General features: G+C 41.6%; 1 protein-coding gene across 2 annotated transcripts in view; it reads right to left on the bottom strand.

Moving 5' to 3' along the window:
* LOC128666720 (oocyte zinc finger protein XlCOF7.1) overlaps positions 1 to 22,017 on the bottom strand; it is a 136,058-nt gene that overhangs the window by 26,367 nt on the left and 87,674 nt on the right. For both annotated transcript variants that reach the window (XM_053721464.1, XM_053721463.1), the window contains 2 exons: positions 7,704 to 7,796; positions 3,163 to 3,270 (listed from right to left, as the gene is read on the bottom strand). In XM_053721464.1, the coding sequence (XP_053577439.1) occupies positions 3,163 to 3,270; positions 7,704 to 7,796 (201 nt within the window). The remainder of the gene's footprint in view (positions 1 to 3,162; positions 3,271 to 7,703; positions 7,797 to 22,017) is intronic.

Below are 22,017 nucleotides of genomic sequence, written 5' to 3' on the forward strand. Positions count from 1 at the left end.
TGAAGCTGCAGCAACATCCGCTAAAAATATAGCAGGTCTAAGAAGATTACCTGAACATAAGTAAGCTTTTCTTAGAAAGGATTTAATTTTCCTATCTAAAGGATCCTTAAATGAAGTACTATCTGCCGTAAGTACATTTAGCAGGAGTAGAGACAGCCCCATAACCTTAGGGATTTTGTCCCAAAAAACTCTAATCTGTCAGATGGCACAGGATATAATTGCTTAAACGTTTAGAAGGAGTAAAAGAATTACCCAAATTATTCCATTCCCTGGAAATTACTTCAGAAATAGCATCAGGGAGATTAAACACTTCTGGAATAACTACATGAGATTTAAAAACCTTATTTAAACGTTTAGATTTAGTATCAAGAGGACCAGAATCCTCTATTTCTAATGCAATTAATACTTCTTTAAATAAAGAACGAATAAATTCCATCTTGAACAAATACAAAGATTTATCAGCATCAACCTCTGAGACAGAAACCTCTGAACCAGAAGAACCATTATCAGTATCAGAATGATGATGTTCATTTAAAAATTCATCTGAAAAAAGAGAAGTTTTAAAAGATTTTTATGTAAACTAGAAGGAGAAATAACAGACATAGCCTTCTTAATGGATTTAAAAAATAAAATCTCTTATGTTATCAGGAACACTCTGAAAATTAAATGTTGACGGAACAGCAACAGGTAATGTAACAGTACTAAAGGAAATTTTAACTGCATTAATAAGTTTGTCATGACATGCAATACAAACAACAGCTGGAGAAACAGATACCAAAAATTTATAGCAGATACACTTAGCTTGGTAGCTCCAGCACCGGGCAGTGATTTTCCTGAAGTATCTTCTGACATCTTGCAATATGTAATAGAAAAAACAACATATAAAGCAAAATTGATCAAATTCCTTAAATGACAGTTTCAGGAATGGGAAAGAAATGCCAGTGAACAAGCTTCTAGCAACCAGAAGCAATAAATAATGAGACTTAAATAATGTGGAGACAAAAGCGACGCCCATATTTTTTTAGCGCCAAATAAGACGCCCACATTATTTGGCGCCTAAATGCTTTTGGCGCCAAAAATGACGCCACATCCGGAACGCCGACATTTTTGGCGCAAAAGAACGTCAAAAAAATGACGCAACTTCCGGCGACACGTATGACGCCGGAAACAGAAAAGATTTTTTGCGCCAAAAAAGTCAGCGCCAAGAATGACGCAATAAAATGAAGCATTTTCAGCCCCCACGAGCCTAACAGCCCACAGGGAAAAAGTCAAATTTTTTAAGGTAAGAAAAAATGATTGATTCAAATGCATTATCCCAAATATGAAACTGACTGTCTGAAAAAAAGGAATGTTGAACATCCTGAGTCAAGGCAAATAAATGTTTGAATACATATATTTAGAACTTTATAAAAAAGTGCCCAACCATAGCTTTAGAGTGTCACAGAAAATAAGACTTACTTACCCCAGGACACTCATCTACATGTTTGTAGAAAGCCAAACCAGTACTGAAACGAAAATCAGCAGAGGTAATGGTATATATATAAGAGTATATCGTCGATCTGAAAAGGGAGGTAAGAGATGAATCTCCACGACCGATAACAGAGAACCTATGAAATAGACCCCGTAGAAGGAGATCATTGAATTCAAATAGGCAATACTCTCCTCACATCCCTCTGACATTCACTGCACGCTGAGAGGAAAACCGGGCCCCAACTTGCTGCGGAGCACATATCAACGTAGAATCTAGCACAAACTTACTTCACCACCTCCATAGGAGGCAAAGTTTGTAAAATTGAATTGTGGGTGTGGTGAGGGGTGTATTTATAGGCATTTTAAGGTTTGGGAAACTTTGCCCCTCCTGGTAGGAATGTATATCCCATACGTCACTAGCTCATGGACTCTTGCTAATTACATGAAAGAAACAAAAACTTGAAGGAATGTTTAGCCCTGGTCTGGGCACTGAAGAAGTTGAACCCTTATTTATACGGACAGGAATTCTCTCTCATAACGGGAATGTAGATGGATTGTCCAAGCAAACTGACATTCCTACCACCTCCAAGTCCGGTCATCCCCAAGTTGACCCGCCAAAGGGTCAAGCTGGGTCTGCCGGAGTGTCCCACCAGGAGGGGGCCGTGTGACAGACCCCTCTGTCAACCTTCCTACGGATTATGGATTTGGGCATTATGTTAAGTCACCCTGTGCCCATTATAGGTACAGGGTGCAAATCCAACAGTACTGGAGGGGTTAACTCTATTCTTGTTCAGTTTTGAGTAACTGTATTGTCTAAGACAGAGACAGGTTTCTTGGCATCAGCTATTGTTTACTGTAATTAGGTTTTAGATGATAAGCATTCACATTGTTTAATCACCTCCAGAGTTCAGACTGCCAGGAAGGAATCCATTGTTTTCTTGTGTTTGATTGTTTAGTTGATTACGTAATGTAATTCTATTGTATCCTGTAAAAGGGTGTCTTCCCTCTATCTAATGTAATATACTCTTCCAATCCCCCATCTAGGAGAGTGTCAACCAGGTGGGAGACCTGCATAAATACCGGGCATATAGCCCTCAATAAAGTACATTCTGTTTTACCCTCAAGATGGAGCTTGGTCTTGTGTTTGGGGGGAATTAACTGGGTTCGTGTGTTGCTGATCCTGTATTCAGGGCATCTTTCCCCTGATATTAACCCTTGATATCCGGGTTATACCATAACAACATCACACACACATACACTCACCTGTGCTCTGTATCCCTCAGACACATTACACATATACACTCACCTGTACCCTGTATCCCTCAGCACATCACACATATACACTCACCTGTACCATGTATCCCTCAGACACATCACACACATACACTCACCTGTACCCTGTATCCCTCAGACACGTCACACACATACACTCACCTGTACCCTGTATCTCTCATACACATCACACACATACACTCACCTGTACCATGTACCCCTCAGACACATCACACACATACACTCACCTGTACCCTGTATCCCTAAGACACATCACACACATACACTCACCTGTACCCTGTATCTCTCATACACATCACACACATACACTCACCTGTACCCTGTACCCCTCAGACACATCACACACATACACTCACCTGTACCCTGTATCCCTCAGACACATCACACACATACACTGACCTGTACTACAATTGACAAGTATCTCCTGCTGTGCAGCTTCTGTGATATTTGTCAGCCACTGATATTCTGTTTGTTCCGTGTTACTTGAAATTTTAGCATAATTTCGACCTGAAGCAAAAAAACGAAAGAATCACTATTTACATATTTAGATAGTAAATAAGGGTGAAAGAAAACAAAATTACATCAAGTTCAATCTAAGTAAAATTAATTCTAACTGTAGTCTTGATATTCTCCAACTGTAGCCTTGATATTCTCCAACTGTAGCCTTGATATTCTCTAACTGTAGCCTTGATATTCTATAACTGTAGCCTTTATATTCTCTAACTGTAGTCTTGATATTCTCTAACTGTAGTCTTGATATTCTCTAACTGTAGCCTTGATATTCTCTAACTGTAGCCTTTATATTCTCTAACTGTAGCCTTTATATTCTCTAACTGTAGCCTTTATATTCTCTAACTGTAGAGTTTATATTCTATAACTGTAGCCTTTATATTCTCTAACCGTAGCCTTTATATTCTCTAACTGTAGTCTTGATATTCTCTAACTGTAGCCTTTATATTCTCTAACTGTAGTCTTTAGATTCTCTAACTGTAGTCTTGATATTCTCTAACTGTAGCCTTTATATTCTCTAACTGTAGTCTTGATATTCTCTAACTGTAGTCTTGATATTCTCTAACTGTAGTCTTGATATTCTCTAACTGTAGTCTTGATATTCTCTAACTGTAGTCTTGATATTCTCTAACTGTAGTCTTTAGATTCTCTAACTGTAGCCTTTACATTCTCTAACTGTAGTCTTTAGATTCTCTAACTGTAGCCTTTACATTCTCTAACTGTAGCCTTTATATTCTCTAACTGTAGTCTTTAGATTCTCTAACTGTAGTCTTTATATTCTCTAACTGTAGTCTTTAGATTCTCTAACTGTAGCCTTTACATTCTCTAACTGTAGTCTTTAGATTCTCTAACTGTAGTCTTTAGATTCTCTAACTGTAGTCTTGATATTCTCTAACTGTAGCCTTTATATTCTCTAACTGTAGTCTTTACATTCTCTAACTGTAGTCTTTACATTCTCTAACTGTAGCCTTTATATTCTCTAACTGTAGCCTTTACATTCTCTAACTGTAGTCTTTAGATTCTCTAACTGTAGTCTTTAGATTCTCTAACTGTAGCCTTTAGATTCTCTAACTGTAGTCTTTATATTCTCTAACTGTAGTCTTGATATTCTCTAACTGTAGTCTTTAGATTCTCTAACTGTAGCCTTTAGATTCTCTAACTGTAGCCTTTACATTCTCTAACTGTAGTCTTTATATTCTCTAACTGTAGTCTTTAGATTCTCTAACTGTAGTCTTTACATTCTCTAACTGTAGTCTTTACATTCTCTAACTGTAGCCTTTATATTCTCTAACTGTAGCCTTTACATTCTCAAACTGTAGCCTTTACATTCTCAAACTGTAGTCTTTACATTTTCTAACTGTAGTCTTTACATTCTCTAACTGTAGTCTTTACATTCTCTAACTGTAGCCTTTATATTCTCTAACTGTAGTCTTTACATTCTCTAACTGTAGTCTTTATATTCTCTAACTGTAGTCTTTAGATTCTCTAACTGTAGTCTTTAGATTCTCTAACTGTAGCCTTTACATTCTCTAACTGTAGTCTTTATATTCTCTAACTGTAGTCTTTATATTCTCTAACTGTAGTCTTTATATTCTCTAACTGTAGTCTTTATATTCTCTAACTGTAGTCTTTAGATTCTCTAACTGTAGCCTTTACATTCTCTAACTGTAGTCTTTATATTCTCTAACTGTAGTCTTTATATTCTCTAACTGTAGTCTTTAGATTCTCTAACTGTAGTCTTTATATTCTCTAACTGTAGTCTTGATATTCTTTAACTGTAGTCTTGATATTCTCTAACTGTAGTCTTGATATTCTCTAACTGTAGTCTTGATATTCTCTAACTGTAGTCTTTAGATTCTCTAACTGTAGCCTTTACATTCTCTAACTGTAGTCTTTATATTCTCTAACTGTAGTCTTTAGATTCTCTAACTGTAGTCTTTAGATTCTCTAACTGTAGTCTTTAGATTCTCTAACTGTAGTCTTTAGATTCTCTAACTGTAGTCTTTATATTCTCTAACTGTAGTCTTTAGATTCTCTAACTGTAGTCTTTAGATTCTCTAACTGTAGTCTTTAGATTCTCTAACTGTAGTCTTGATATTCTCTAACTGTAGTCTTGATATTCTCTAACTGTAGCCTTTATATTCTCTAACTGTAGTCTTTAGATTCTCTAACTGTAGCCTTTATATTCTCTAACTGTAGTCTTTAGATTCTCTAACTGTAGTCTTTAGATTCTCTAACTGTAGTCTTTAGATTCTCTAACTGTAGCCTTTAGATTCTCTAACTGTAGTCTTTAGATTCTCTAACTGTAGTCTTTACATTCTCTAACTGTAGTCTTTACATTCTCTAACTGTAGTCTTTAGATTCTCTAACTGTAGTCTTTACATTCTCTAACTGTAGTCTTTAGATTCTCTAACTGTAGTCTTTATATTCTCTAACTGTAGTCTTTAGATTCTCTAACTGTAGTCTTGATATTCTCTAACTGTAGTCTTTAGATTCTCTAACTGTAGTCTTGATATTCTCTAACTGTAGCCTTTAGATTCTCTAACTGTAGTCTTTATATTCTCTAACTGTAGTCTTTACATTCTCTAACTGTAGTCTTTACATTCTCTAACTGTAGTCTTTAGATTCTCTAACTGTAGTCTTTAGATTCTCTAACTGTAGTCTTTAGATTCTCTAATTGTAGTCTTGATATTCTCTAACTGTAGTCTTTATATTCTCTAACTGTAGTCTTGATATTCTCTAACTGTAGTCTTTAGATTCTCTAACTGTAGCCTTTATATTCTCTAACTGTAGTCTTTATATTCTCTAACTGTAGTCTTTAGATTCTCTAACTGTAGTCTTTATATTCTCTAACTGTAGTCTTTAGATTCTCTAACTGTAGCCTTTAGATTCTCTAACTGCAGTCTTTAGATTCTCTAACTGTAGCCTTTACATTCTCTAACTGTAGTCTTTATATTCTCTAACTGTAGCCTTTACATTCTCTAACTGTAGTCTTTAGATTCTCTAACTGTAGTCTTTAGATTCTCTAACTGTAGCCTTTAGATTCTCTAACTGTAGTCTTGATATTCTCTAACTGTAGTCTTTAGATTCTCTAACTGTAGTCTTTAGATTCTCTAACTGTAGCCTTTAGATTCTCTAACTGTAGTCTTTATATTTTCTAACTGTAGTCTTTATATTCTCTAACTGTAGTCTTTATATTCTCTAACTGTAGTCTTTAGATTCTCTAACTGTAGCCTTTACATTCTCTAACTGTAATCTTTATATTCTAAAACTAAAAGAATATTACAGAGAGGTTCATAGCCTTTCTTACTAAATGTATATGAACTAAATGTGCCACCCACGGGCCGCATCTGCAAGTGTGTCTATGTGAACAGCTTACAATACGTGATTCAGCTGGGTACCCTATTACACACTTATACAATGTCTGTGGTCATCGCTGCTGCCACGTCTCACCTAGGTAATTATTACTACTATTGCCTTTTGTATATGTGTATTGTGCTTTCTGGTTCTGTAGTTAATGCTGAGAATTGCTGGCAGAGTACAATGTTCCTTTAGTAATATTTATTTTTATGTGGAAAATATTAATCTGCTTCTCAGCTGGTCTTCCATGTGTATGATAGAAGGTTTTAGGTGTCCCTCTAACTCACAATATACAGATAGGACATATAGACGAGCGGCTTTAAAGATCATCTAGCGCTGTGGGATTTATTTTATGGTGTATCCGGAGCTGATCAGGTGACTATGATTCTACTCTGGTAGATACAAATCACAGCAGCTGTATAGGGCTTGGGTGTCATGTGATCATGATAATCAATCCCTAGAAATGTGACAAGAGTCAGTGAGTATCAGACTCCATTGTACTGTGACACTGAGTGCGTGACTGACCCCCTGACTGGTGATGTAATGTACAGTACTAACAGACAATAAGCTATAAAAGCCCAGCAATACCTCATATACCGAAGACATGTCACACATGGGCACTTACCTGCACTGTCGCTGTAACACACGTGTACTTACCTGCACTGTCGCTGTCACACACATGCACGTACCTGCATTGTTGCTGTCACACACGTGCGCTTACCTGCATTGTCGCTGTCACACATGTGCAGTTTGTGCACTTACCTGCATTGTCGCTGTCACACACGTGCACTTACCTGCATTGTCACTGTCACACACATGCACTTACCTGCACTGTCACTGCCACACACGTGCACTTACATACACTGTCGCTGTCAGACACGTGCACTTACCTCCACTGTCACTCACGTGCACTTACCTGCATTGTCACTGTAACACACGTGCACTTACATACACTGTGACTGTAAAACACGTGCACTTACCTGCACTGTCACACATGTGCACTTACATACACTGTTGCTGTCACACACGTGCACTTACCTGCACTGTCACTGTAACACACGTGCACTCACCTGCACTGTCACATATTTCCTGCATTGGAGCTTCCATCTGACACATTACACTCAGATCTTCTGCTTTAACCTCTTCGTCAGTATAAATATCATCTGTCAGAACATTTAATGCAGATAATATTTTATTATTTCATAGTTAAGGATTTTATTTCCCCCCCAAAAGCAACTAATGGTTAACACAGTAATGGCAACTTAATTGCCATATACTTAATATTTGTAGCTTATGGAGTTTGATCGATAACATCAAAAATGTATTTTTATTACATTTTAAAATTCAGATGTTACGTTCACTATTTAAAGTAAATGGCAAATACACCCAAAAACATATCTCAGAACTTAAATGTAAATATAATAATCTGTAGATCAAATAATGTCCAACTACAGTCATCAGTTCAAACAGATCATTATATTGCAAAGTACCAGATGTCCATTTATTCCTAGATTTATTAATCGTCAAAGTGACTGAATTCCAAACAAAAAACAAAATGTATGCTTACCTGATAAATTTATTTCTTTCCGGATATGGACGTCACTCCCCTACCCACAAACCCCAGTCTTTCGACCGAAGGGAAATGGAAAAAGGAATAACACAAAGGTGTAGAGGTGCCTGAGGTTTAGTAAAAAAAAAATAAAAAAAAAAATACAGGGACTCAGACTGGGCAAACCAATGTCCTTACACTACTCCCTTATGGAAGGCGCTGCCCCAGCTGATAAAGCCCAGCATATTCTGAAATGGGAACGGAAGTTAGACTTTACGAAACCCTCTATAGAGTGGCAACGCACGCTCCTTCTCACAAAGAAAACCCTTCATTGCATCACCATCCTGGAAACCTACATTAAAGTGCTCACACACTGGTATTATGTCCCAGCTAGGCTTGTGAAAATCTTCCCAGAGGCCTCCCCCACTTGTTGGAGAGACTGCTCGCACGTAGGAGATATGATCCACATCTGGTGGAGCTGTCCAAGACTTAAACCTCTTTGGAACAAGTGTTTCTCTACACTAACCAGTTTTGGTATTAACCTACCCAGAACTCCCGAGACGGCCCTGTTTCACTTGGGTGTTTGTAAATTGCCCAAACATTATGGTGCACTTTGCATTTACCTGCTATCAGCAGTTAAACTTAATATAGCGAGATCTTGGAAAAGATCCCTCCCCCCAGCCTGGTCGGATATTATATCCACAATGGCATACATGTACTCTATGGAGAAGAGTATCTACTACGCCTCGGGTAGGACTGATCTCTTTGAGTTGATCTGGTCCGATTGGAAAAAGTTTCGATACCCTCTGGCTCCCCACCTTCGAAACCTAAATAGCAGTACATCCCTAACCACATGAGCAGTAGATCTGACCTCACCCTTACAAATCTGTACTAACCCCCTTCTTGTAGTCATCTCAGTGTACCTTCCCACTCTTTTCCCCTTCCCTCCCCCCCCCCCCCCTTATTGAGGATAGCTTATGTCCTCTCAGGACACTGACTCACTTTTCATTGAAATTTACATTATGTCTGTATTGATTATGTAAATGCGTTGATATTTGCAGTACTTATATTTGACGTACGATTGTCTCGTACAGTTGTTGTATTTATTCCACTTTTATTATAACAAAAATCAATAAAAAAAACAGAATTTATGTTTACCTGATAAATTACTTTCTCCAACGGTGTGTCCGGTCCACGGCGTCATCCTTACTTGTGGGATATTCTCTTCCCCAACAGGAAATGGCAAAGAGCCCAGCAAAGCTGGTCACATGATCCCTCCTAGGCTCCGCCTTCCCCAGTCATTCGACCGACGTAAAGGAGGAATATTTGCATAGGAGAAACCATATGATACCGTGGTGACTGTAGTTAAAGAAAATAAATTATCAGACCTGATTAAAAAACCAGGGCGGGCCGTGGACCGGACACACCGTTGGAGAAAGTAATTTATCAGGTAAACATAAATTCTGTTTTCTCCAACATAGGTGTGTCCGGTCCACGGCGTCATCCTTACTTGTGGGAACCAATACCAAAGCTTTAGGACACGGATGAAGGGAGGGAGCAAATCAGGTCACCTAGATGGAAGGCACCACGGCTTGCAAAACCTTTCTCCCAAAAATAGCCTCAGAAGAAGCAAAAGTATCAAACTTGTAAAATTTAGTAAAAGTGTGCAGTGAAGACCAAGTCGCTGCCTTACATATCTGATCAACAGAAGCCTCGTTCTTGAAGGCCCATGTGGAAGCCACAGCCCTAGTGGAATGAGCTGTGATTCTGTCAGGAGGCTGCCGTCCGGCAGTCTCGTAAGCCAATCTGATAATGCTTTTAATCCAAAAAGAGAGAGAGGTAGAAGTTGCTTTTTGACCTCTCCTTTTACCAGAATAAACAACAAACAAGGAAGATGTTTGTCTAAAATCCTTTGTAGCATCTAAATAGAATTTTAGAGCACGAACAACATCCAAATTGTGCAACAGACGTTCCTTCTTTGAAACTGGATTCGGACACAAAGAAGGTACGACTATCTCCTGGTTAATGTTTTTGTTAGAAACAACTTTCGGAAGAAAACCAGGTTTAGTACGTAAAACCACCTTATCTGCATGGAACACCAGATAAGGAGGAGAACACTGCAGAGCAGATAATTCTGAAACTCTTCTAGCAGAAGAGATTGCAACCAAAAACAAAACTTTCCAAGATAATAACTTAATATCAACGGAATGTAAGGGTTCAAACGGAACCCCCTGAAGAACTGAAAGAACTAAATTGAGACTCCAAGGAGGAGTCAAAGGTTTGTAAACAGGCTTGATTCTAACCAGAGCCTGAACAAAGGCTTGAACATCTGGCACAGCTGCCAGCTTTTTGTGAAGTAACACAGACAAGGCAGAAATCTGTCCCTTCAAGGAACTTGCAGATAATCCTTTCTCCAAACCTTCTTGAAGAAAGGATAGAATCTTAGGAATTTTTACCTTGTCCCAAGGGAATCCTTTAGATTCACACCAACAGATATATTTTTTCCATATTTTGTGGTAAATTTTTCTAGTTACAGGCTTTCTGGCCTGAACAAGAGTATCAATGACAGAATCTGAGAATCCTCGCTTTGATAAGATCAAGCGTTCAATCTCCAAGCAGTCAGTTGGAGTGAGACCAGATTCGGATGTTCGAACGGACCTTGAACAAGAAGGTCTCGTCTCAAAGGTAGCTTCCATGGTGGAGCCGATGACATATTCACCAGGTCTGCATACCAAGTCCTGCGTGGCCACGCAGGAGCTATCAAGATCACCGATGCCCTCTCCTGCTTGATCCTGGCTACCAGCCTGGGGATGAGAGGAAACGGTGGGAATACATAAGCTAGTTTGAAGGTCCAAGGTGCTACTAGTGCATCTACTAGAGTCGCCTTGGGATCCCTGGATCTGGACCCGTAGCAAGGAACCTTGAAGTTCTGACGAGAGGCCATCAGATCCATGTCTGGAATGCCCCACAGTTGAGTAATTTGGGCAAAGATTTCCGGATGGAGTTCCCACTCCCCCGGATGAAATGTCTGACGACTCAGAAAATCCGCTTCCCAATTTTCCACTCCTGGGATGTGGATTGCAGACAAGTGGCAGGAGTGAGTCTCCGCCCATTGAATGATTTTGGTCACTTCTTCCATCGCCAGGGAACTCCTTGTTCCCCCCTGATGGTTGATGTACGCAACAGTTGTCATGTTGTCTGATTGAAACCGTATGAACTTGGCCTTTGCTAGCTGAGGCCAAGCCTTGAGAGCATTGAATATCGCTCTCAGTTCCAGAATATTTATCGGTAGAAGAGATTCTTCCCGAGACCAAAGACCCTGAGCTTTCAGGGGTCCCCAGACCGCGCCCCAGCCCACCAGACTGGCGTCGGTCGTGACAATTACCCACTCTGGTCTGCGGAAGCTCATCCCCTGTGACAGGTTGTCCAGGGACAGCCACCAACGGAGTGAATCTCTGGTCCTCTGATTTACTTGTATCGTCGGAGACAAGTCTGTATAGTCCCCATTCCACTGACTGAGCATGCACAGTTGTAATGGTCTTAGATGAATGCGCGCAAAAGGAACTATGTCCATTGCCGCTACCATCAAACCTATTACTTCCATGCACTGCGCTATGGAAGGAAGAGGAACAGAATGAAGTATTTGACAAGAGTTCAGAAGTTTTGTTTTTCTGGCCTCTGTCAGAAAAATCCTCATTTCTAAGGAGTCTATTATTGTTCCCAAGAAGGGAACCCTTGTTGACGGAGATAGAGAACTCTTTTCTACGTTCACTTTCCATCCGTGAGATCTGAGAAAGGCCAGGACAATGTCCGTGTGAGCCTTTGCTTGAGGAAGGGACGACGCTTGAATCAGAATGTCGTCCAAGTAAGGTACTACTGCAATGCCCCTTGGTCTTAGCACCGCTAGAAGGGACCCTAGTACCTTTGTGAAAATCCTTGGAGCAGTGGCTAATCCGAACGGAAGTGCCACAAACTGGTAATGCTTGTCCAGGAATGCGAACCTTAGGAACCGATGATGTTCCTTGTGGATAGGAATATGTAGATACGCATCCTTTAAATCCACCGTGGTCATGAATTGACCTTCCTGGATGGAAGGAAGAATTGTTCGAATGGTTTCCATTTTGAACGATGGAACCTTGAGAAACTTGTTTAGGATCTTGAGATCTAAGATTGGTCTGAACGTTCCCTCTTTTTTGGGAACTACGAACAGATTGGAGTAGAACCCCATCCCTTGTTCTCCTAATGGAACAGGATGAATCACTCCCATTTTTAACAGGTCTTCTACACAATGCAAGAATGCCTGTTTTTTTATGTGGTCTGAAGACAATTGAGACCTGTGGAACCTCCCCCTTGGGGGAAGCCCCTTGAATTCCAGAAGATAACCTTGGGAGACTATTTCTAGCGCCCAAGGATCCAGAACATCTCTTGCCCAAGCCTGAGCGAAGAGAGAGAGTCTGCCCCCCACCAGATCCGGTCCCGGATCGGGGGCCAACATCTCATGCTGTCTTGGTAGCAGTGGCAGGTTTCTTGGCCTGCTTTCCTTTGTTCCAGCCTTGCATTGGTCTCCAGGCTGGTTTGGCTTGAGAAGTATTACCCTCCTGCTTAGAGGACGTAGCACTTGGGGCTGGTCCGTTTCTGCGAAAGGGACGAAAATTAGGTTTATTTTTGGCCTTGAAAGACCTATCCTGAGGAAGGGCGTGGCCCTTGCCCCCAGTGATATCAGAGATAATCTCTTTCAAGTCAGGGCCAAACAGCGTTTTCCCCTTGAAAGGAATGTTAAGCAATTTGTTCTTGGAAGACGCATCCGCTGACCAAGATTTTAACCAAAGCGCTCTGCGCGCCACAATAGCAAACCCAGAATTTTTCGCCGCTAACCTAGCCAATTGCAAAGTGGCGTCTAGGGTGAAAGAATTAGCCAATTTGAGAGCACGAATTCTGTCCATAATCTCCTCATAAGAAGAAGAATTATTATTGATCGCCTTTTCTAGCTCATCGAACCAGAAACACGCGGCTGTAGTGACAGGGACAATGCATGAAATTGGTTGTAGAAGGTAACCTTGCTGAACAAACATCTTTTTAAGCAAACCTTCTAATTTTTTATCCATAGGATCTTTGAAAGCACAACTATCTTCTATGGGTATAGTGGTGCGTTTGTTTAGAGTAGAAACCGCCCCCTCGACCTTGGGGACTGTCTGCCATAAGTCCTTTCTGGGGTCGACCATAGGAAACAATTTTTTAAATATGGGGGGAGGGACGAAAGGTATACCGGGCCTTTCCCATTCTTTATTTACAATGTCCGCCACCCGCTTGGGTATAGGAAAAGCTTCGGGGGGCCCCGGGACCTCTAGGAACTTGTCCATTTTACATAGTTTCTCTGGAATGACCAAATTCTCACAATCATCCAGAGTAGATAACACCTCCTTAAGCAGAGCGCGGAGATGTTCCAACTTAAATTTAAATGTAATCACATCAGGTTCAGCTTGTTGAGAAATTTTCCCTGAATCTGAAATTTCTCCCTCAGACAAAACCCACATCTATTTAAATGAGAAGGAACCTTGGCTTCCCCACATTCAGAACACAGTCTATCTGGTAGTTCAGACATGTTAAACAGGCATAAACTTGATAACAAAGTACAAAAAACGTTTTAAAATAAAACCGTTACTGTCACTTTAAATTTTAAACTGAACACACTTTATTACTGCAATTGCGAAAAAGTATGAAGGAATTGTTCAAAATTCACCAAAATTTCACCACAGTGTCTTAAAGCCTTAAAAGTATTGCACACCAAATTTGGAAGCTTTAACCCTTAAAATAACGGAACCGGAGCCGTTTTTATATTTAACCCCTTTACAGTCCCTGGTATCTGCTTTGCTGAGACCCAACCAAGCCCAAAGGGGAATACGATACCAAATGACGCCTTCAGAAAGTCTTTTCTATGTATCAGAGCTCCTCACACATGCATCTGCATGTCATGCTTCTCAAAAACAAGTGCGCAATACAGGCGCGAAAATGAGACTCTGCCTATGATTAGGGAAAGCCCCTAGAGAATAAGGTGTCCAATACAGTGCCTGCCGGTTATTTTACAAAATTCCCAAGATTAAAATAATTCCTCAAGGCTATGGAGTATAAAATATGTTTATATATAAATCGATTTAGCCCAGAAAATGTCTACAGTCTTAAAAAGCCCTTGTGAAGCCCCTTTTTTTTTTTCTGTCTGTAATAAAAATGGCTTACCGGATCCCATAGGGAAAATGACAGCTTCCAGCATTACATCGTCTTGTTAGAATGTGTCATACCTCAAGCAGCAAAAGTCTGCTCACTGTTCCCCCAACTGAAGTTAATTCCTCTCAACAGTCCTGTGTGGAAACAGCCATCGATTTTAGTAACGGTTGCTAAAATCATTTTCCTCTTACAAACAGAAATCTTCATCTCTTTTCTGTTTCAGAGTAAATAGTACATACCAGCACTATTTTAAAATAACAAACTCTTGATTGAATAATAAAAACTACAGTTAAACACTAAAAAACTCTAAGCCATCTCCGTGGAGATGTTGCCTGTACAACGGCAAAGAGAATGACTGGGGAAGGCGGAGCCTAGGAGGGATCATGTGACCAGCTTTGCTGGGCTCTTTGCCATTTCCTGTTGGGGAAGAGAATATCCCACAAGTAAGGATGACGCCGTGGACCGGACACACCTATGTTGGAGAAATACAATTTAAAAATAAAATAAAAAAATAACTGTCTAAATTAAGGGGGGGGGGGGGTCGTGGACTCTACATATCCGGAAAGAAAGAAATTTATCAGGTAAGCATAAATTTTGTTTTCTTTCCCAAGATATGGAGAGTCCACAACGTCTTTTAATTACTAGTGGGAACCAATACCCAAGCTAGAGGACACAGAATGAACAGGGAGGGAGAACAAGACAGGCAGACCTAAACAGAAGTCACCACCGCTTGAAGAACCGTTCTCCCAAAAGACGCCTCAGCCGAGGCAAAAGCATCAAATTTAGAAAAAGTATGCAGAGAGGACCAAGTTGCAGCCTTGCAAATCTGTTCCACAGAAGCTTCTTTTTTGAAAGCCTAAGAAGAGGAAACAGCCCTAGTGGAATAAGCTGTAATTCTCTCAGGAGGCTGCTGTCCAGCAGTCTCATAACCAAAATGAATCATACTTCTCAACCAGAGGGAAAAAGAAGTAGCAGTAGCCTTCTGACCCTTACGCTTTCCAGAGAAAAACAAACAGGGCAGAGGACTGGCAAAAATCCTTAGTAGCCTGTAGGTAGAATTTAACATCCAAGTTGTGCAAAAGACGTTCCTTATGGGAAAAAGGATTAGGACAGAGAGAAGGAACAACAATTTCCTGAATAATATTTCTATCTGAAACCACCTTAGGGAGAAACCCCAATTTAGTATGCAGGACCGCCTTATCCGCATGAAAGATAAGGTAAGGCGAATTATACAGCAAAGCCGAGAGTTCCGAAAACTCTTCAAGCAGAAGAAATAGTAATAAGAAACAAAACTTTTCAAGATAACAGCTTAATATCTATGGAATGCATATGCTCAAACAGAGCCTGCTGCAAAACCTTAAGAACAAGGTTAAGGCTCCAATAAGGAGCAACAGGTTTAAAAACAGGGCTGATTCTGACCAGAGCCTGACAAAAAAGATTGAACATCTGGCACACCCGCCAGACACTTATGTAAAAGAATAGATAATGCCGAAATCTGACCCTTAAGAGAACTGGCTGACAACCCTTTCTCCAGACCTTCCTGGAGAAAAGACAAAATCCTAGGAATCCTGACCCTACTCCAAGACTAGCCCTTTGATTCACACCAAAAAATATATTTACGCCATACCCTATGGTAAATTTTCCAAGTGACAGGCTTGAGAGCCTGAATCATGGTCTCAATGACCGACTCAGAAAACCCACGCTTAGTCAGGACTAAGCGTTCAAATCTCCAAGCAGTCAGCTTCAGAGAAACGAGATTTGGATGGCGGAATGGACCCCGAGTTAGGAGGTCCTTCCTCAGAGGTAACCTCCAAGGTGGAAGAGATGACATCTTCACTTGGTCTGCAAACCAGATCCTGCGAGGCCATGCAGGAGCTATTAGAATTACTGATGCTCTCTCCTGTTTGATATGAGCAATGACCTTGAACCATACCTTGGCAGCTTGGCGTTCTGACGAGACGCCATCAGATCCAAATCCGGCACCCCTCACTTGAGGGTTAACCTGGAGGACACCTCCAGATGAAGAGCCCACTCCCCAGGATGAAAAGTCTGTCTGCTCAGAAAATCTGCCTCCCAATTGTTCACTCCAGGAATGTGGATGGCAGATAGACAACAATTGTGAGCTTCCGCCCACTGAATAATCTGTGCCACCTCCTTCATGGCTAAGGAACTCAGAGTTCCTCCCTGTTGGTTGATGTAAGCCACTGAGGTGATGTTGTCCGATTTGAACCTGATAAACTGGGCTAAAGATAACTGGGTCCAAGCCAACAGAGTATTGTAAATCACTCTCAACTCCAAGATGTTTATAGGGAGAGCAGACTCCTCCGGAGTCTATAGACCCTGAGCCTTTAATGATTCCCAGACTGCTCCCCAGCCTAGCAGGCTGGCGTCCGTGGTCACGATCACCCAGGAAGGTCTCCAGAAGCACGGGAGACAGTCTCTTGTCAACTGATCCAGATCTATCCTCTAAGACAGATCTGCAGGTCTCCGTTCCATTGTCTGAGCATGCAAAACTGCAGAGCTCTCAAATGGAATCGAGCAAAAGGAATGATGTCCATGTCATACCAATTACCTCCATGCATTGAGCCACTGATGGCCGAACAGTAGACCGAAGAGAGAGGCAAGAGGAGAGAATTTTGGATTTTCGGACCTCTGCCAGAAAACTTTTCATAGATAGGGAATCTATTATGGTCCCTAAGAAAAGCAGCCTTTTAATTGGAACAAGGGAACTCTTTTCCAGATTCACTTTCCAACCGCGGGAATGTAGAAAAGACAACAAGATCTCTGTATGAGAGTTTGCTTGTTGAAAAGATGGTGCCTGAACTAATATGTCATCCAGGTAGGGCGCCCCAGCAATTCCCCAAGACCTAATCACTGTCAAGAGAGCCCCCAGAACCTTTGAGAAGATTCTAAGAGCTGTGGCAAGGCCATACGGAAGAGCCACAAATTGAAAATGTTTGTCTAGAAAGGCGAATCTCAGGAACTTGTGATGATCCCTGTGGATGGGAACATGAAGATACGCATCTTTCAGGTCTATGAACTGACACTCTTGGACCAAAGGAAGAATGGAACGAATGGTTTCCATTTTGAAGGATGGTACCCTGAGAAACTTGTTGAGGCACTTTAGATCTAAAATAGGACGAAAAGTTCCTTCTTTTTTGGGAACCACAAACAGATTTGAATAGAATCCTAGACCCTGTTCCCTTACAGGGACTGGAACAATCACTCCCAGGGAGGAAAGGTTCTGAACGCAGTTCAAGAATGCCTCTCTTTTTACCTGGTCTGCAGATAATCTTGAAAGGTGGAATCTACCTCTGGGAGGGCAAGATTTGAATTCTATTTTGTAACCCTGAGATACTATGTCCACAGCCTAAGGGTCTGGAACATCTCGTATCCATGCTTGAAAAAACAGGGAAAGTCTGCCCCCCCACTTGATCCGATCCCGGACCGGGGGCAGACCCTTCATGCTGACTTAGACTCAGCTGAGGGTTTCTTAGATTGCTTCTTCTTTTTCCAAGACTGATTGGGTTTCCAAAAAGACTTGGATTGCTCCTGCTTTGAAGAGAAAAACCTTTGAAGTTACTAAAGGAACGAAAATTACTTTGTCGTCCTTTGGGTCTGTTTTTCTTATCTTGTGGGAGAAAAAACAGAATTTATGTTTACCTGATAAATTTCTTTCTCCTACGGTGTATCCGGTCCACGGCTTCATCCTTACTTGTGGGATATTCTCAATCCCTACAGGAAGTGGCAAAGAGAGCACACAGCAGAGCTGTCCATATAGCTCCCCACAGGCTCCGCCCCCCAGTCATTCGACCGACGGTTAGGAGAAAAAGGAGAACCATAGGGTGCAGTGGTGACTGTAGTTTACAAAAAATAAATTTAAACCTGACCAAAATGCCAGGGCGGGCCGTGGACCGGATACACCGTAGGAGAAAGAAATTTATCAGGTAAACATAAATTCTGTTTTCTCCTACATTGGTGTATCCGGTCCACTGCTTCATCCTTACTTGTGGGAACCAATACCAAAGCTTTAGGACACGGATGAAGGGAGGGAACAAGTCAGGTAACCTAAACGGAAGGCACCACTGCTTGCAAAATCTTTCTCCCAAAAATAGCCTCCGAAGAAGCAAAAGTATCGAATTTGTAAAATTTGGCAAACGTATGCAGTGAAGACCAAGTCGCTGCCTTACAAATCTGTTCAACAGAAGCCTCATTCTTGAAAGCCCATGTGGAAGCCACAGCTCTAGTAGAGTGAGCTGTAATTCGTTCAGGAGGCTGCCTTCCAGCAGTCTCATAAGCCAACCGGATGATGCTTTTCAGCCACATCAAGATTGTGTAATAGACGTTCCTTGTTAGAGACTGGATTAGGACACAGAGAAGGAACAACTATTTCCTGGTTGATATTCTTATTGGAAACCACTTTTGGAAGAAAACCAGGTTTGGTACGTAAAACGACCTTATCTGTATGAAACACCAGATAGGGTGAATTACACTGCAAAGCAGACAATTCAGAAACTCTTCTAGCAGAAGAAATAGCTACTAAAAACAAAACTTTCCAAGATAGTAACTTAATATCTATGGAATGTAGAGGTTCAAACGGAACCCCTTGAAGAACTGAAAGAACTAAATTTAGACTCCATGGAGGAGCCACAGGTCTGTAGACAGGCTTGATTCTGACTAAAGCCTGAACAAACGCCTGAATATCTGGCATGGCTGCCAGACGCTTGTGTAACAAAACAGACACAGCAGATATCTGTCCCTTTAAAGAACTAGCTGACAGACCTTTCTCCAATCCTTCTTGGAGAAAAGATAGTATCCTTGGAATCCTAATCTTACTCCATGAGTAACCCTTGGATTCGCACCAGCAAAGATATTTCCGCCATATCTTATGGTAAATTTTCCTGGTGACAGGCTTTCTAGCCTGGATCAGAGTATCTATAACTGATTCCGAAAACCCACGCTTAGCTAGAATCAAGCGTTCAATCTCCAAGCAGTCAGTTGCAGAGAAACTAGGTTTGGATGTTCGAATGGACCTTGAATTAGAAGGTCCTGCCTCAAAGGCAGCTTCCATGGTGGAACCGATGACATATTCACCAGGTCTGCATACCAAGTCCTGCGTGGCCACGCAGGAGCTATCAGAATTACCTAAGCCTTCTCCTGTTTGATCCTGGCTACTAGCCGGGGGAGAAGGGGAAACGGTGGAAAGACATAAGCTAGATTGAACGACCAAGGCACTACTAAGGCATCTACCAATGTCGCCTTGGGATCCCTGGACCTGGACCCGTAACGTGTAACTTTGGAGTTCTGACGGGACGCCATCGGATCCAGATCTGGAATGCCCCATAGCTGGGTCAGCTGAGCAAAAACCTCCGGGTGGAGTTCCCACTCCCCCGGATGGAAAGTCTGACGACTCAGATAATCCGCTTCCCAGTTGTCCACTCTGGGATGTGAATTGCTGATAGATGGCAGGAGTGATCCTCTGCCCATTTGATGATCTTGGATACCTCCATCATCGCCAGGGAACTCTTTGTTCCCCCCTGATGATTGATGTACGCTACAGTCGTCATGTTGTCCGACTGAAATCTGATGAATTTGGCCTCCGCTAGTTGAGGCCATGCCTGGAGTGCATTGAATATCGCTCTCAATTCCAAAATGTTTATCGGGAGAAGAGATTCTTCCCGAGACCATAGACCCTGAGCCTTCAGGGACTTCCAGACCGCGCCCCAGCCTAAGAGGCTGGCGTCGGTCGTGACAATGATCCATTCCGGTCTTTGGAAACTCATTCCCTGAGACAGGTGATGTTGAGTTCTTCAATCCATTCCTCAACCCTCCATAGCTCAGTGCATGGAGGTAATAGGACTAATGGTTGCGGCAATGGACGTGGTTCCTTTTGCAATCATCAAGAGTAGCTAGGACCTCCTTAAGTAGAGCGCGGAGGTGTTCAAGCTTAAATTTAAATGCTATGGTAACAGGCTCTGCCTGCTGAGAAACTTTTCCTGTGTCAGAAATTTCTCCCTCAGACAGGCCCTCCCTCACCGCCAAGTCAGATTGATGTGAGGGCACTACAGATAAATTATCCTCTGCGTCTGCTTGCTCATTTTCTGTATTTAAAACTGAGCAATCACGCTTCTTAGGAAAAGCTGGCAGTTTGGATAAAAATGCTGCGAGAGAATTATCCATTACTGCTGCTAACTGTTGCATAGTAATAGCAATTGGCGCGCTAGATGTACTGGGCATCACTTGCGTGGGCATAGCTGGTATTGACACAGAAGGAGAGGATGGTGAGCTATCCTCACTACCTTCAGCTAAAGAATCATCTTGGGCTATATCTTTAAGCGTGATTGTACGGTCCTTAAGCTGTTTGGACGCTATGGCACACTTCACACATAAATTTAATGGGGGAACCACCTTGGCCTTTGAACATACAGAACATAGGTTATCTGAAGGGTCAGACATGTTTGACAGACTTAAACAGATCTTCAATGCAATAAAAATTATTTTTGACAAAAACGTTACTGTGTCTTTAAATAATAAAAGTGCACACTTTATTAATAAAACATCAAAAAAACATCAAATAAACATCCGAACGAAATAGAGTTGCTAACTGAGGCCAAGTCTGAAGAGCATGGAATATCACTCCCAGTTCCAGAATATTTATTAGAAGGAGGGTCTCCTCCTAAGTCCACTATCCCTGAGCCTTCAGGGAGTTCCAGGCTGCATCCCAACCTAAAAGCCTGGCATCTATTGTAACAATTGTCCCATCTGACCCGCGGAAGGTCATACCCTTGGACAGATGGACCCGACATAGTCACCAGAGAATCTCTGGTCTCTTGGTCCAGGTTTAACAGGGGGACAAACCTGTGTAATCCCCGTTCCTCTGACTGAGCATGCATAGTTGCAGCGGTCTGAAATGTAGACGTGCAAACGGTACTATGTCCCTTGCCGCTACCATTAAGCCGATTTCATTCATGTACTGAGCCACCGAAGGGCGCGGATGGAATGAAAAACACGGCAGAAATTTAGAAACTTTGACAACCTGGACTCCGTCAGGTAAATTTTCATTTCTACAGAATCTATCAGAGTCCCTAAGAGGGAAACCCTTGAGATTGGGGATAGAGAACTCTTTCCTTGTTCACTTTCCACCCATGTGATCTCAGAAATGCCAGTACTACGTCCGTATGAGACTTGGCAATTTGGATGTTTGACGCCTGTATCAGGATGTCGTCTAAATAAGGGGCCACTTCTATGCCCCGCGGCCTAATGACCGCCAAAGCGACCCCAGAACCTCCATAAAGATTCTTGGGGCTGTAGATATCCCAACGGAAAGAGCTACAAACTGGTAATGCCTGTCTAGAAAGGCAAACCTGAAAAACGATGGTGATCTTTATGCATCACAATGTGAGGATAAACATCCTTCAAATCCATTGTAGTCCTCTATTGACTCTCCTGGATCATAGTTAAGATGGTACGAATAGTTTCCATCTTAAAAGACGGAATTCTGAGGAATTTGTTTAAGATCTTTAGATCCAAAATAGGTCTGAAGGTTCCCTCTCCTTGGGAACCACAAACAGATTTGAGTAAAAACTCTGTCCCTGTTCCTCTCTTGGAACTGG

The sequence above is a fragment of the Bombina bombina genome, chromosome 7, assembly GCF_027579735.1.
Source record: "Bombina bombina isolate aBomBom1 chromosome 7, aBomBom1.pri, whole genome shotgun sequence".
Taxonomy (NCBI): domain Eukaryota; kingdom Metazoa; phylum Chordata; class Amphibia; order Anura; family Bombinatoridae; genus Bombina; species Bombina bombina.